The 14,808-nt window shown below is 46.5% G+C and overlaps 1 protein-coding gene across 2 annotated transcripts in view; it reads left to right on the top strand.

Moving 5' to 3' along the window:
• Window positions 1-14,808, top strand: part of CUNH17orf67 (chromosome unknown C17orf67 homolog) — a 228,208-nt gene that overhangs the window by 212,557 nt on the left and 843 nt on the right. For both annotated transcript variants that reach the window (XM_058444954.1, XM_058444953.1), the window contains exons 5-7: window positions 5,597-5,741; window positions 10,029-10,134; window positions 14,426-14,552. In XM_058444954.1, the coding sequence (XP_058300937.1) occupies window positions 5,597-5,741; window positions 10,029-10,134; window positions 14,426-14,435 (261 nt within the window). In that variant the 3' untranslated portion in view covers window positions 14,436-14,552. The remainder of the gene's footprint in view (window positions 1-5,596; window positions 5,742-10,028; window positions 10,135-14,425; window positions 14,553-14,808) is intronic.

Below are 14,808 nucleotides of genomic sequence, written 5' to 3'. Positions count from 1 at the left end.
GGCAGCTGGCTTGCAATGAGAGCGGGCAAGCAAGAAGGCAAGGGAGGCGAACAAGGCAGAAACCAGAATGTTTTGGTAACCTACTCTTGGAAGGGACATCCACACTCTATTCACTAGAAGAAAGTCACTAGATCCAACTCATGCTCAAGGGGAGGGAATTTTAAAAGGTCATAAATTTCAGGAGGCAAGACCTTTGGGAGACTTCTTAGAAGCTGCATACCATGCTCACAAAGATAGAGTCAGAGTTTATATGACTTTGTGGAGCCCAGGCATTGGACTATGAAGAGTTGACACACAAAACAGTGAGTACCACAACACAATGAATTAGACCACTTGTTCTCTGGGGGAATAAATCAGCTATGGTCTCTGTTCTCATGAAGCTTACAATCAATAAAAGCAAAATTATGTACACACGTGGAGTCTGTGTGTACATAATTTTGTATTTATGTGATTTGGGGTATGGAGATCAGAATCAGGATCAGAGTAGCAGAAAGCTGAGCTGACAGACCACTGGGACACTGCCCTTACTTACATGATTTGGTTTTGTGTTAGAAAGACTTCATGCCCTGCCTTACCCAGCCTGGTCCGTTCATCTCTGAGGAACAAGAGGTGTTAGTTGGAATGTTCCAGAAAAGAAATGTGATGTATCAAGGAGTGTAAATGAATGTTATTAGAAAAGATACTGAGCGTGCCTGTGTCCTTGAGGGTGGAGCAGATGTTGGGGCTCAGATGTTCAGGGTTAAGTTTAAGTAGAAAATGCTGTGGAATGCCCCCAGGTAAATGCTCAGCCTCTTTAGCATGCTAGTACAGTGGAGAGAGTTTTGGGTCAACTTATACAGATCAAGATTTGGAACCTGGCTGGGCCCCTTCCTAGCTAGAAAAGAGGTGACCTTGCACAAGATGTTTCGCCTCTCAGAGTCATGGGTTCCCTGTCTGAATTACAGCATAATCATAATACTTAACTCACAGAGCTAATGAGTGATAGTTTTCTTGTTTAAACCTCTACTTTGTTCAAAGGGAATTCAAGGCAGTGTTTGAAGGATAAAAAGACCTAAATAAACAAAAAAAGGGCCTAGCATTTCATCCATCCCCTGACCCATCTATTGATCCATTCATCCATTAACCCATTGATGTATACAACTATTCATCACCCTTTCATCCATTCACCTACCGACTCTCCATCAATTCATCCATCCATCCATCCATCCATCCATCCATCCATCTACTCATCCATCCACATGTCCATCCATCTACATGTACACCTATGCATCCACCCATGCATCCACACACCAGCTATCAGTCCATCTGTTCCCCCATCCATAATATTTATTGAGCCCCTCTAGTATATCAGGCATTGCACTGGCTGCCTTGGTTGCCTTAGACTCTGGGGGAATAAGTCAGCTATGGTCTCTGTCCTCATGAAGCTTACAATCAATTAAAAGCAAAATGAATGTTTTTCCTTTCTTCTGTCCCCCCTTTCCTTCCTCCCATCTGCCCTCCATCCTATTTCCTCCTCATCTCTCCTTTCCTTCTTCACCTCTGGTTTTGGGAAAGAATTGATTCCACACTAAGGTTGGGGGAAAAGCCAAAGTCGTGGGAGGCCTAGCTTCGCATAGAGAGAGATTTGCTGTGGTGGAGAGTGCAGTGGCCAGTAGCCGGAGGAAGACCTCGTGATGAAAATTAAGTCCTTGTTTGAGCCACTGTGAGAGGCCAGCAGGGGTCCCTACGATCTAGCTCCAGGTCTCTCTATGTATTGCCTCTCTGGGATTGGCCTGACCCACGGGTGGGGCAGGTAAATGCCTTATCTCTTCTGTCCCCAGCACCCCTCCTCATCTACTCTTTGATGCCTAAAGGGCCAACAAGTAAAGTGTATTTCTTGAGCTTAAAGCTTTGATCTCTGTGAAAATGAAAATCCCTGTGGGAGGGTCACAGTTTAAACTGGTACTGATTATTCACACTTGGTTGTGAATGAATATCACTTTTTGTTCCCCAGTGGAATTAAATCAACAGGTATTTACAAGCCTGCTTGAGATCAGATTAGGTAGGCAATGGCATATTTGGAGAGAGCCCTAGATGGGGACACAGGTATGTTGGCGATGGTCCCTGCCAGGCCACCTATGAGCTCCTAAGCCTTGTGCAGTCACTCTGGGCTTCCGGGACTGGATGATCTGCAAGGTGGCTCCTAGGCTCTGAAGTGGATATGGAGGGAGTCACTGAGGGCCTGCTTCATGGGCATCCTCCTGAGCAGCTACACAGGGCTCTGTGCTTGGTTAATGCTCTCCTGTCACCGTCCTGAATAGAATAGTTTTTGAACACGAGGCCCCACATTTTCATTTGGCATTATGCCAGGAAATGATGTAGCCAGTCTTGGGGGCAGCGGTGGTGGTGGTGACTCAGGAAAGGAGTCTCAAAGACAAACACTGCTCACTTTAGCAGCATGCCCCCAGTGGCTGCTGCTCCCCATCCTCCGCAGTCCAGCCTAGGACCCACCCCCTTGAGAAAGCCATTTCCAGATAAACTCACCTGCCGGGAACGCTCAATTCCTCCCTGGCAAGTAGATAGATAACAGGCTTGGCTTGGGGAATCTTTTGCTTGTTTGTGATGCTCAGGGGGAATATTGGGTGGTTTCAAGTGCGTGTCCGCATTTCCCTGCTAGCGGCTCTTGGGGTGCTCCCCACCTTCTCTGGATGCCCTGCTGCACGGTGGAAAAAAATTCTTTGGAATCACATAGTCCTGGGTTTGAGATCAGACTTCACTTCTTACAAGCTGTGTGATGAAGGGAAGATAGCATCCCCTTGGAAGCTCCCACCTGCCCTCCTGGATTACTGTGAGGATGGAGAGATGTGTATGTATAGCACTCAGAGCGTAGTAGGCACTAAATAAATAAAAGGGTCTTAAACTCTCAGAGTCTTGCTTTCTTGCCTATAAAGTGGAGAAATCACTCCTACCTCTAGGCCGAAGGCGCAAGGCCGTTTAGAATTATCAACTAAAAATACCCAGACCCTAGTGCAGTCTCCCCCTGCCCCCACCCCACCCTCTGGCAGGCAGAGAGCTGCGCCCAGCGGGAGTCCCAACAGCAGAGCACTGCATCTCTAGGGTGATCGTGCCTTGCGAGTTTCTAGAGGCTGTTGAGCCCTTTGAGGTTTGAGTTACATTTTCACTTGGCAGGGTCTGATTCTCTGATTCAAAGAGAAAAGCTGTCAGAGAGAGGGATAGGAAGAGAAGGGGGGTGTGTGTAAAAAAAAAAAAGGCTCCCACAGCTTCTCGGACTTGGAATGGCTCTGTGGAGACCAGGCGTGATGCATGCAAATCAGAAACACATGCATGAGGCTTTCCTCCCAGCACATGCGGGCTCCGGAATGAAGGCGCCAAGCCCTTGACATGTTGGCTCAAGACTGGCCAGGCTTGGGCTGGATTGGGACGTGGAGTTGGAGCCTGCACCTGTGTCCTCTTGTCCTGTCCTGGTGAAAGGGGAGAAGATGGGAGCAGTGGCTGGTTCTATGCTGGACTCTTGGACTCTGAAAGGTCCTGAGGCCTTGAGACCTCTTGGATCAAGAGGCCAGGGAAAGCTTTTGGGGGTAATATCTGGCAGCACAGGGCAGTGGAAAGAGCATGGGCCTTTAAGTCAGAAAAACTTGAGTTAGCATCTTGGCCATGTCCTTTATTAGCTGTGTGACTTTGGGTAAGTTACTTAAGCTCTCTGTGCCAGAATCTTCTCAGCCAAAACTTGAGGACAGTGATCACTGTCCCAACAGGCTTTGTGAGAATAAAACCAAAGTTTGCATTTTGTTTATTTATTTAATGGAAGATTGATTTGATCCCTTCTACTTCTTTTCTTTCCAGACAAGAGACAAGACAGCTCTTTTAAAAAATGTAGTGCATTAAAGAAACCATGGCAAAAAGAAAAGAAGAGCAGAGCAGAAATATGAAGTGAAGGCAGGGCTAGTACACAGGCATGCACAACTTGGAATCTTGCACAATTATTAAAGTTGTTTAGTAAATTTGTTTCTGAGCTTTTAGTTGGGCAGAATAAAGCAGAAGACATCATTGAGAAGATTCATGTTGTCTATTAAAAAAATGGTTTCGGCTGGGTGCAGTGGCTCACGCCTGTAATCCCAGCACTTTGGGAGGCTGAGGTGGGTGGATCATCTGAGGTCAGGAGTTCAAGACCAGCCTGGCCAACATGGTGAAACCCCATCTCTACTAAATATACAAAAATTAGCTGGGCGTGGTGGTGCACGCCTGCAGTCCCAGCTACTTGGGAGGCCGAGGCAAGGAGAATCGCTTGCATCTGGGAGGTGGAGGTTGCAGTGAGCCGAGATCGTGCCACTACGCCCCAGCCTGGGTGACAGAAAGATACTCTGTCTCAAAAAATAAAATAAAATAAGATAAAATAAGATAAAATAAAATAAAATAAAATAAAAATAAATGGTTTCTCTGGAGAGCAACTTTCCTTGACACTGAGGTCGCTCGCAGTCATTTTTCCTAGGGGTCCTCTCTTCGGGGTCATAGACTGGGAATTAGTGGAGAGCAGTTCCTTGTTGCACTGGACTGTGCTTCTTATACTGACTCCCAGTGGAAGGCATTGGGAGGAGTGCAATGCATGTGCCTGTCTTGGGTCCCGGTACATATGGGGTGCTGTCTCTAATGGGCTGCTTATGGTATTGGGGTGATTGTCTCCTTGTGGGAGAAGGGCTGGAATCTAATACAGCTTTTATCCCACAGCTTTCCTCTGTGGCTTGATTTCACCTTCTGCCAAGCCAACCTGCTCCTCTCTCTCTGCTAGTCTGAAGCTTCTGTCAGGGGTGCCTCTTGGTGGCTCTGAGATGGAGATGATGCAGACAGATTGGGCTGTTCTCAGGAAGCCCAAATCCTCCTCCTGGAACTCTGCATAGTTGGCTCAGTGACATTTCATCTCTCTGGGTTCTGTCCCAGGGAGAAAACATGTGGGCATTCTCTAATAACTTGAGCATAGCTCCCTCCTGCCTTCCTTTGTTTTTCCTTCCTGGGCAAATGAAAGGCAGAATGAATGAAAGTTTCTATTCTGATGGGAAAACTCACTCTGGCCTTGTAATGAGCTAGAATAATTGATTTGTCGATGAAAACCAAGTCTGTGGAATTGATGCTTAGTGTCAAAACAGTCCAGATCACTTTGGTACCAATTCATTGTCGCTGGAGGGAAGCTGTTAGCCAGGAGCCCAGTGAGAAAGGAGTAGGCTGAGTTGAAACATGAAAAGATTTGATTGTGCTAAAGCTCCCCAGCACAGAATTGCCCTGTTGGGATCTGATTTCAGCACTCCAGAACGAAGGTCCCGGCTAATATTTTCTTTCTTTCCTTTCTCATGAGGGTAGAAATAACTTGGCAATTGCCCCATTGCAGCTACTGTTTGAACGTGGATATTAATTTAATCTGGAGTTCTGTTACTCTTTAAATATTTAGGGGTTTGGCTGAGGCCTTTGTGCTTTTACAATGCAATAGACAGTAAAAATGGAATTGGAATGTTTCTACTCATTTTAGAAAGGACAGGGATTCTTGGCCCCGTTTCCCGCACACCCTACCCCGCCCCATTTTCATTCCTTCATCTTCTGCCTGCAGTTCCTGATGAGAATGAAAAGTTATTTCGACATATATGGACAGAAGCCATGGGGTGGAGGAGAAAGAGAATATACTTTAGAATCAAACGGATCCACAAGGGAATGTTCAAATCCTGGCTCTTTCACCATGAGCTGTGCAAATCTGGGTGAGTGTTTAAGAACTCTGTCCCCTCTTCTATGGACACCTACTCCACAGAACTGATACAAATATTCAATGAGATATAATGTATGTTTAAAGCAACCACCAGAATACTGTTATTATTTTATGAAAATGCCATTGACTTAAAACCATGTATCCCCAAAGCGTTCCTGCAAAATTCTGAAAGAGTATATTTCTTATAGAACGAAGCTAGTTACTTCTTGGGTGACCTGGTGTCCTTTTAGTTTCATGAGTTTGTTGAGGGAGTTCGGCTCTGTGCTGTTGTTATCTAGAGAAAGGCACAGAAAGGAAGGGTGCTAGATAGAGCCCTTCTATGCTTCAAGTGCCACCATCTAATTCTCTTGGTTCCCCCTTCCAACAACTGCGGAGTATATTTTAATTTGAAAGATGTGGAAACAAACTCAAATATCTGGAGTCACTTGTCCCAGTCACACAGTGACTCAGAGATCACAGTGTGATTGCCTCCACAGTTCAAGTTCTTTCAGCTTGACTAGGATGCTGCTTACAGTTTCTGATGGTGATGGGAGACAAGGGGGGTCTTCTCCGTCACCACCAGAGACCTATACCTGGGACTCTCATTGTTTTGTTGTTGGCTTATTTTCCAGATATCTATCTATTGATCGATCATCTATCTATCTATCTGTCTATCTATCTATCTATCTATCTATCTATCTATCTATCTATCTATGTATCTATCTATCATCTGTCTATCAAGATAGGTTCTTGTTCTGTGGCCCAGGCTAGAGTGCAGTGTTCCCATCAAGGCTCACTGCAGCCTCAACCTTCTGGACTCAAGAGATCTTCCTACTACTGGCTGCGCGCAGTGGCTCACACCTGTAATTCCAGCACTTTGGGAGGCCGAGGTGGGTGGGTCACCTGAGATCAAGAGTTCGAGACCAGCCTGGTCAACATGGTGAAACCTCATCTCTCCCAAGAAATACAAAAATTAGCCAGGCGTGGTGGCAGACCCCTATAATCCCAGCTACTTGAGAGGCTGAGGCAAGAGAATCGCTTGAATCCAAGAGGCAGAGGTTGCAGTGAGCCGAGATTGTGCCATTGCACTCCAGCCTGGGCAACAGAGCAAAAACTCCATCTCAAAAAAAAAAGAAAAAAGAAAAGAAAAGAGAGAGAGATCCTCCTACCTCAGCCACCCGAGTATTGGGGCCATAGGGCCATCACACTCAGTTTTTTTTTTTTTTTTTTTGAGACAAAGGCTTGCTATGTTGCCCAGGCTGGTGTTGAACTCCCGGCCTCAAGCGATTCTCCCACCTTGGCCTTGTGCACTGCTGGGATTACAGGCTTGAACCACCTTGTCCATCCCCAGATATTTATTAAGTGTCTATTCTGTGCCACATGTTGTGGGAAGTAAAAAGGAGCAAGATATAGTCCCTGGCCTCAAGGAACTAACAGTTTATTTCGAGAGACAGAGAGACACATAAGTAATTTTTTAAAAAGAGAAAGGAGGAAGAAAAGTTTTGGAAGGAGTGTTGGGTGCTTCTCTTTGTCCCTTATTTGTACAGGCACTGCTGAGCATGTGGATAGGAGTGTGCACAGAGTAGGTCTGCAATAAATGTCCTCTAAGTGAATACAGTCTTTCTCCCACATCATCAGCCCCCAAATGCCAGAAATCCCATATCTGGTTTCCTTAGACTTAAGACCTGGAGTCTTCAGTGCACAGTCAGCTTCAGATTGACAACCCAGGAGCCTTGCTGCATAATAAAAAGTAAGCCATAGCTATGCGAACCAGACGAAGTGGATTCAGCCCAGGTAATAATAAGAACAACCAGGGCTGGTAGCTACTGAGGCTGACTCAGAGCCGAGTTGTGTCTGCACGTTCATTTACTCTTCATGACTACTGCTGTGGTGGATACTTGCTACGGACGGAATCTTTATGTCTCCTTCAAAAATTCATGTAGAAAATGAATCCCCAACGTTATGGTATAAGAAGATGGGGCCTTGGGCAGGTGATTAGGCCCTGATATTGGGGCCCTCATGAATGGTGTTAGTGCCCTTGTAAAAGAGACCCCAGAGAGTTCCCTTGTCCCTTCCACCATGTGTAGACACAGCAAGAAGATGGTTGTGTAGAAACCAGGAAGTGGGCCCAAATTAGATGCTGGATCTGTACATGTCCACTGTGTTTAAGCCACCCAGTTGATGGTATTCTGTTATAGCAGTATGCACAGTCCAAGATAGTAATCTTACCATCCCAAAGCCCAAGCTACAGATGGGGAAACAGACGTGATGAGGTTGCCAGGCTACATCTCCAGGTACACAAAGAGGGTGGGGAAGAAGCCCCTTAGGCCAGGCCCAGGGAGAAACCGATGACATGCAGACACCTGGACACGAGGTGCCTGGGTTGGAGGGTGCCCTGAACAGCTTCAGGAAGGGAGGGTCGGAGCAGGCAGCTGTCCAGCATTCCTGAACTGGGCTGAGTACACGACTTCTCCATCAGCCACACCCATACCCCTTCCCATGTCATCTCCACCTTCTGGCAGACATGGAACAAGGGTCTCGGGGTCTGTGGCTCCTGAGACAAGACTGGCTTCGAGGAGTCCTCACTGGCTGAACCTGCTTTCTTGGGCCCAAGGAGCCTCCTGAGAATTTCTGGCAAGTTAATGGCCTCAGAGTGGGTACGGCTATTTATTTTGCTGAGAAGAGATGTCTTCATCTTCACTTTCTCTATTTCCTCTTCTGGCAGTTGTTTCACTCACCCACCCCTCTCTTTTTCTTTTGACTCCTCCTCTTACTTTTCTATCTCCTTTTTCTTCTCTTCCTCCCTCACACACTTCCTCTTATGCATTCTCTTTTCCTTTTTCCTCCTTCTCATTTCCAAACAGTTGTCTTTTATACACACACATTTGTAGGTATACGTATAAGATGTAAGATTGTTGAAACAGATATTACATATGTGTATATGTATTATATACATATTTAAATATACAAACACATATTACAGATATGTATATGTGTGCATACACACATATATGCATATATATGTATATATACATATAATCAGTGTAATTATACATCCAGACATGTTTTTCTGCTAAGAATATCGAAAATCCAGAAGCCAGTCTGACCAGAGCCCCATTAGGAGTCTCAAGGGTAGGCAGAAGGATGGCGGAGAAAGCAAGGATTTTTAGTGTTAGAGACCACTTGGGCTAGAAGTTTCTGATACTAAGTTGCTGTATGATGCTGGGAAAATGACCGAATCTCTGTTTTCTCTTCACATGGAAAACAAAACCTACATACGACATAAAGTTGGAGTGATGCTCCAATTAGAGAAGAGTATTACAAAAAGTATGAAAGTGTCATCCTTTTAATTATGTGTTGTTTCATTCTCTCCCTCATTTGAAACAACTGCAGAACAATTGTGTGTATGTGGGGAGGGGGCAGGGAGGAAAGAGGAAAGGAAAGGGAGGAAAGACTTCTTTTCACAAAAAAGTAGAGTAGTTGGATTACTTATCCCCACAGTGTAAAGGAAGATTTCTGAATTTTCTTTTAACTGATGTCCAATATCACGTTTGTCTAACTTTTAGTAATTTGTATAATTAAAATGAAACCTATTTTTCTTTTTGCTAGGTATAACCTTATTTTGCAACACCCAGTATGCTTTTCTGTTTGTTTGTTTGTTTGTTTTTTGAGACAGAGTTTCACTCTTCACCCAGGCTGGAGTGCAGTGGTACGATCTTGGCTCACTGCAACCTCCGCCTCCCTGGTTCAAGTGATTATTCTGCCTCAGCCCCCCGAGCAGCTGGGATTACCGACATGCACCAGTACGCCCAACTAATTTTTGTATTTTGTAGATGGGGTTTCACCATGTTGGCCAGGCTGGTCTTGAACTCCTGACCTCAGGTGATCTGCCCGCCTCAGCCTCCCAAAGGGCTGGGATTATAAGCATGAGCCACTGTGCCCAGCCTACACCCAGAATACTTTATCAAACGTTCCTTTCTGGAAATGTGGATCTGCCCCAGTCTTGGGGGATAGAGTATTGATCTCAAATTATTTTGTGAACTTGGCTTGGTTACTCACCTTTTCTGAGCCTCAGTTTCCCCTTCTGTGAGATGGGGGATGAGATGCCTCCTCAGCACCTAGCAGCCTGTTGTGAGGAATTGAAGTCCCTGCAGTTAAGGATGCTTCATTGCAGAGGGGTTTCCTGCCACAATACTCAGGTCAGACCCGCAGAGGCAAGGCAGGGGTCCCTCAGCAACAACAGTTTCTCTCTGGGGACTGTCTCCTGGACATTCACTGTGATGTTTTTTCTCCCTCTCAGGAATCTGGCCAAACTCCAGGGCCGCCTATCATGAGCAGCCTTGTTTGCTTACCATTTGCGGGGTTTCAAAGGGTAAAGGACTGGCTTTGACTATTCAGTCTTTCAGGTGAGTGTGGGGAGCTGCCTTAGATCGGAGGTGTGGACTTTTCCATCCCTTTTAGGAACCAGGCATTCCCGTATGTGATTCAGTGGAAGTGTGTGTGCATGTGTGTGTGCGTGGTGGTGGCAGTGGGGCAGGGGGGAGTGTAACACTTTTTTGAGTGACTGCTTAGTGCCTACACTGTCTTGCAAGATGTCCTCTTATTTAATACCTCTTATTTAATCATGCTGCTTCGCCAGGTGCAGTGGCTCACACCTGTAATCCCAGCACTTTGGGAGGCCAAGGCAGGCAGATCACATGAGGTCAGGAGTTTGAGACCAGCCTGGCCAACACGGTGAAACATCATCTCTACTAAAAATACAACAATTACCCGGGTATGGTGGCAGGCACCTGTAATCTCAGCTACTCGGGAGGCTGAGGCGAGTCAAGGAGAATTGCTTGAACCCAAGAGGCAGAGGTTGCAGTGAGCTGAGATCGTGCCACTGCACTCCAGCCTGGGCGACAGAGAGAGACTCCATCTAAAAAAAAAAAAAAATTGTCTCTTGGAGGCCTGATTATCTCCATTTTACAGAGGAGGCCCTGGAGGCTCAGAGATGGTATATAATTGTTCCCAGTCATGTACCTAGGTCTGTAGCCTCAGAAGCCCAGGTGGGAATATAGGAGGAAGGGAGGAATGTTTCCAGGGGACAACAGGGCAAGGGCCTAAGCTGTTTCCTCTCTGCTATTTCCTCTGCCCATTTTCTTGAGCAGAATGAATTTGAGGAGGGGACGACAATAGCAGCTGACCCCTGATTGTGCCCAGCAAGTGTCTTGGAGCTTTGGATCCTGCTATAGAGGAAGCCAGCAGTTCAGAATGGGCTCTGCTCTGCCCAAGCTGTGGATGGCCATCCTTCCTGAGAACCACGGGTTTTGATAGATGAGCCCCTGCTTGTCTTCTTTGATGTTCACAGGCCTTGAGTCCTTGTCAGCATAATGGCCCATAAAGCCAGAAAATGCAAGAGAAGGGAGCAAAAAAGAGTAGACTTCATTATTATTATTTTTTTGGGACAGAGTCTCTCTCTTGTTGCCCAGGCTGGAGTTCAGTGGCGTGATCTCGGCTCACTGCAACCTCTGCCTCCTTGGTTCAAGCGATTCTCCTGCCTCAGCCTCCCCAGTAGCTGGGATTACAGGTGCCCACCACCACACCTGGCTATTTTTTGTATTTTTAGTACAGACAGGTTTTCACCATGTTGGCCAGGCTGGTCTTGAACTCCTGAGCTCAGGTGATCTGCCTGCCTGGGCCTCCCAAAGTGCTGGAATTACAGGTGTGAGCCACCACACCCGGCCAAGAGTGTAGACTTTAGAGTCCAACCAATCCATGCTCAAGTCTTATTCTGCCACCTTCCAACTATATGGCTTCAGACCAACCCTGGCTCATCTTTAAGCCTCAGTTTCCTCCTCTGTAAAATGGAGATGAATCTCATTTACTGTAGGAGTGAACCAAGATGAGGAATGGGGAAGTGCCCTGCATGGAGCCTGGCACATGGTAGGGATCCAGGAGATGCTGGATTGTTTTCTTCCTGGTAGTGAAGATGTGTAGTCGGGAAACCCTTGTCAAAGGACAGTCTCTCCCTTCCCTGCCCCCAGCTGCTCAGAGTTAAAAGCAAAAGACATGCACCTCACAAGCACTAAACATCACATGGAGAGAAAAAAACAAGTAAGAAAGGGAGAAGGCAAGACAGACGGATGGGTCTGGATCTGCAAAGGGTTGGTCATCACCAGAGTGATGCTTAGAGCTAGCCGCCTCCAGTGGCTGCTCCGCAACAGAACACACCCAGAAGCATAGAAGATGTTTCTCATCACTCCAAGCTCTGCACTGGGCCTGAAGGCGGCTGGGATCTGGTTTTGATGAGGGGACACAAGGCCCTTGCCTTGCTGGCTGCAGAGGCAGGAAGAGCCCACCGGGGTGGGGCTCCCCGTGAGGCTGTCTGGAATTGAGGAACACAGCCCACTGCGGATTCCAGAGCCAAAGAAATGAAACTTTCCAAGCTCACAACTGTGGAGAAACACTTCTTCAGTCTGTTTTAAATCAAACTCCCCACGCTGACACTTGGGCTCCATTCAACCATTAAAAAGTTCCACTAGCAAATAAACACTTAGCCAAATATTGACTCTTATGTGTTTTCAACAGTAAGTGCCAGCTATATTGCTCATCTCTGTATATCACCCTGGCGGCCCACCCCTGGTTGTCTTGAGCTAAGTGGCCTCTTTAAAGACAGGTGGAAACTCCTTCCTAACCTCCCACCATGGCGGCCAAGTGGGGTGGACTCAGACCCTGGTGGAAAAGAAAAAGTTCCCTCCCACCCTAAAGGGCAGACCAACTTAGGATAGTTCCGTGAGATTTGTACTTACATGTAGCACAGAACCCACAGCCCCCGGGCCCCAGAAATGTATTTCTGCTTTCCCCTCTTCTCATGGGTCCTGCTCCTACCTTCCCCAGTGCTCAGTCACCAGCCCTATAATTGCCAGCACACCTCTGAGAGGTGGGTCAGGGTTTATAGCTGCTTCCCACCCCATCTTCTGGCCCCTGAGGACTTTAGGGGAAAGTTTAGAAACTGGGAAGGCAGAATGGAGATGAGAGTGAGAGGGCAAAGAAGGGCAAAGAAGGGCTTCAGCTTTCACAGGTACAAAGGGTGTTTGGGACCTTAAGTTACACAAAACAGAACTACACACACACACACACACACACACACACACACAGAACCATGCATCACGCCACACAGCAACCACAGAATTGGCTAGCATTCCTTGGTTGTAAGCAACAGATACTGATGGGTTAACTTAAATGAAAAAGAGAATTTATTGGAGGCATTAAAGGGAGCTCAAAAGAGAAGAGGTGGCAAACTTAGGTTTGGAAAAGACAAGGCCAGACAGGAGCTTCAGAGGGTGTTGGTAGCAGGAACTCCTCAGCAGCCTCATCCAGGTGCTGCCGCTGGAGAAAATGTTCTTAGTCTCAGACACTGCTCATGAATCAAGTTCTAGTATGGGGAATTTTCTGTTGACCTTGATCGGGTTCTGTCCTTGATCGGGTTCCCTCCCTGTCGACCATGGAGGTCAGGATGCCTTGATAAATAGTCCCTCAGGGCTTAGTTGCCTTTTTTCTCTACTGTTTTTGTATTCTGATATGCAAAGGATACTGCACTTATAAGACATGATGGGGTGAAAGGATAAGTTGTTCTTCCTTATATTAAGGCTACTTCTGGCCATGAGTGACTGCTGAACACTGCCTCCCCAACCAGGACGGAGAGGATCAGTGTCTCATGCACCTGTACCTTTTATGGAAATCACTGGGAGATTCAACTGTTTCCAAGAAGGGGAGGTAATCACCAAAATATTATCAAGATGCCACCAAAGATGGCAAATGGAATGGTTCCTGAAGACTCGCTCCCCTCCCTGACATGCACTAAAGCCCCCAGCATCATCAGTAAAGCAACGGGAGTTTCTCTTCTGCCTCTACCTCTGCCTCGCACTCCTCCCCATCTCATTCCAGCCACAGTATATTGAATTTTCCCACCTAATTCGTTTCTCAGTGCAGGGATAGCAAACAAATGCACTTTTATTTTGAGATAGAGTCTCAGTCTGTCACCCAGGCTGGAGTGCAGTGGCACGATCTCGGCTCACTGCAGCCTCAGCCTCCCGGGTTCAAGTGATTCTTCTGCCTCAGCCTCCCAAGTAGCTGAGACTACAGGTGCACACCACCATGCCCGGCTAATTTTTGTATTCGTAGTAGAGATGGGGTTTTACCACGTTGGCTAGGCTATTCTTGAACTCCTGACCTCGTGATCTGCCTGCCTCGGCCTCCCAAAGTGCTGGGATTACAAGCGTGAGCCACCGCACCAGGCCTAACAAATGCATTTATATCTCTGCTCGCACACCACAATCTCTCCTTCAAAAGACTGTGGGCACTTGAGGGCCCAGGCTCCTTGGTCTTTCACTGGCCCCTAGAGAAGTGCTCTGTACACAAGTCAGACTTCAAAATAGACCCCAAGCTTAGACAAAACTTATACTCCAGATACATCAAATGCTTACATAGCTCCCAACATGCTCTGCTGTTTACAGGTCTCCTTGGAGGGCCTTCTTCAGTACTCACGAAGTCTCTTGAAAGGGACTTTTGATGTACATTTATGGAATGAATGGAGAGAGTGGTAGAGTGGATTCCCCCCAAATAGTAATCAGGCCAAGGCATCAGATCATACAAAGATGTTCGTGATATTCTTGTTTTTTTTTTTTTTTTTTTTTTTTTTCTGGAATCTCTTAGGAAAACTTGATCCAGTCAGCTATATTCTTGGACTGGCAAAACTGTAATGTTGAGTGCTTCTACCAACTGATAACCTATGAGAAATCAAGACAGAGCTGCTCTGGGATGACTATGCACATTGAAGGAGGTGTGGAATTTCATTTACAAGACATTCTGATGAAGTCTCAGTAGGGAAGAAAACTAACTTCTGGAGAGAGCTTACCTGTGCTAGATGATTGTACTTGTATTATTTCACTGAATCTTTTCAGCAACGCTTTGAGGTAGACATTATAGCTCCCTTTGTGCAGATGAAAATACCAAGGAGAGATGTAGACATATGCCTAAATTTATTTTTAAATAACTGGTGTGAGGAGAGCAGGTATTCTCCCTCTGACCCAGAGCTC

This window comes from Hylobates moloch, unplaced genomic scaffold (genome assembly GCF_009828535.3).
Source record: "Hylobates moloch isolate HMO894 unplaced genomic scaffold, HMol_V3 SCAFFOLD_10, whole genome shotgun sequence".
NCBI classification, from domain to species: domain Eukaryota; kingdom Metazoa; phylum Chordata; class Mammalia; order Primates; family Hylobatidae; genus Hylobates; species Hylobates moloch.
This window is presented reverse-complemented; position numbering and strand designations above follow the sequence as displayed.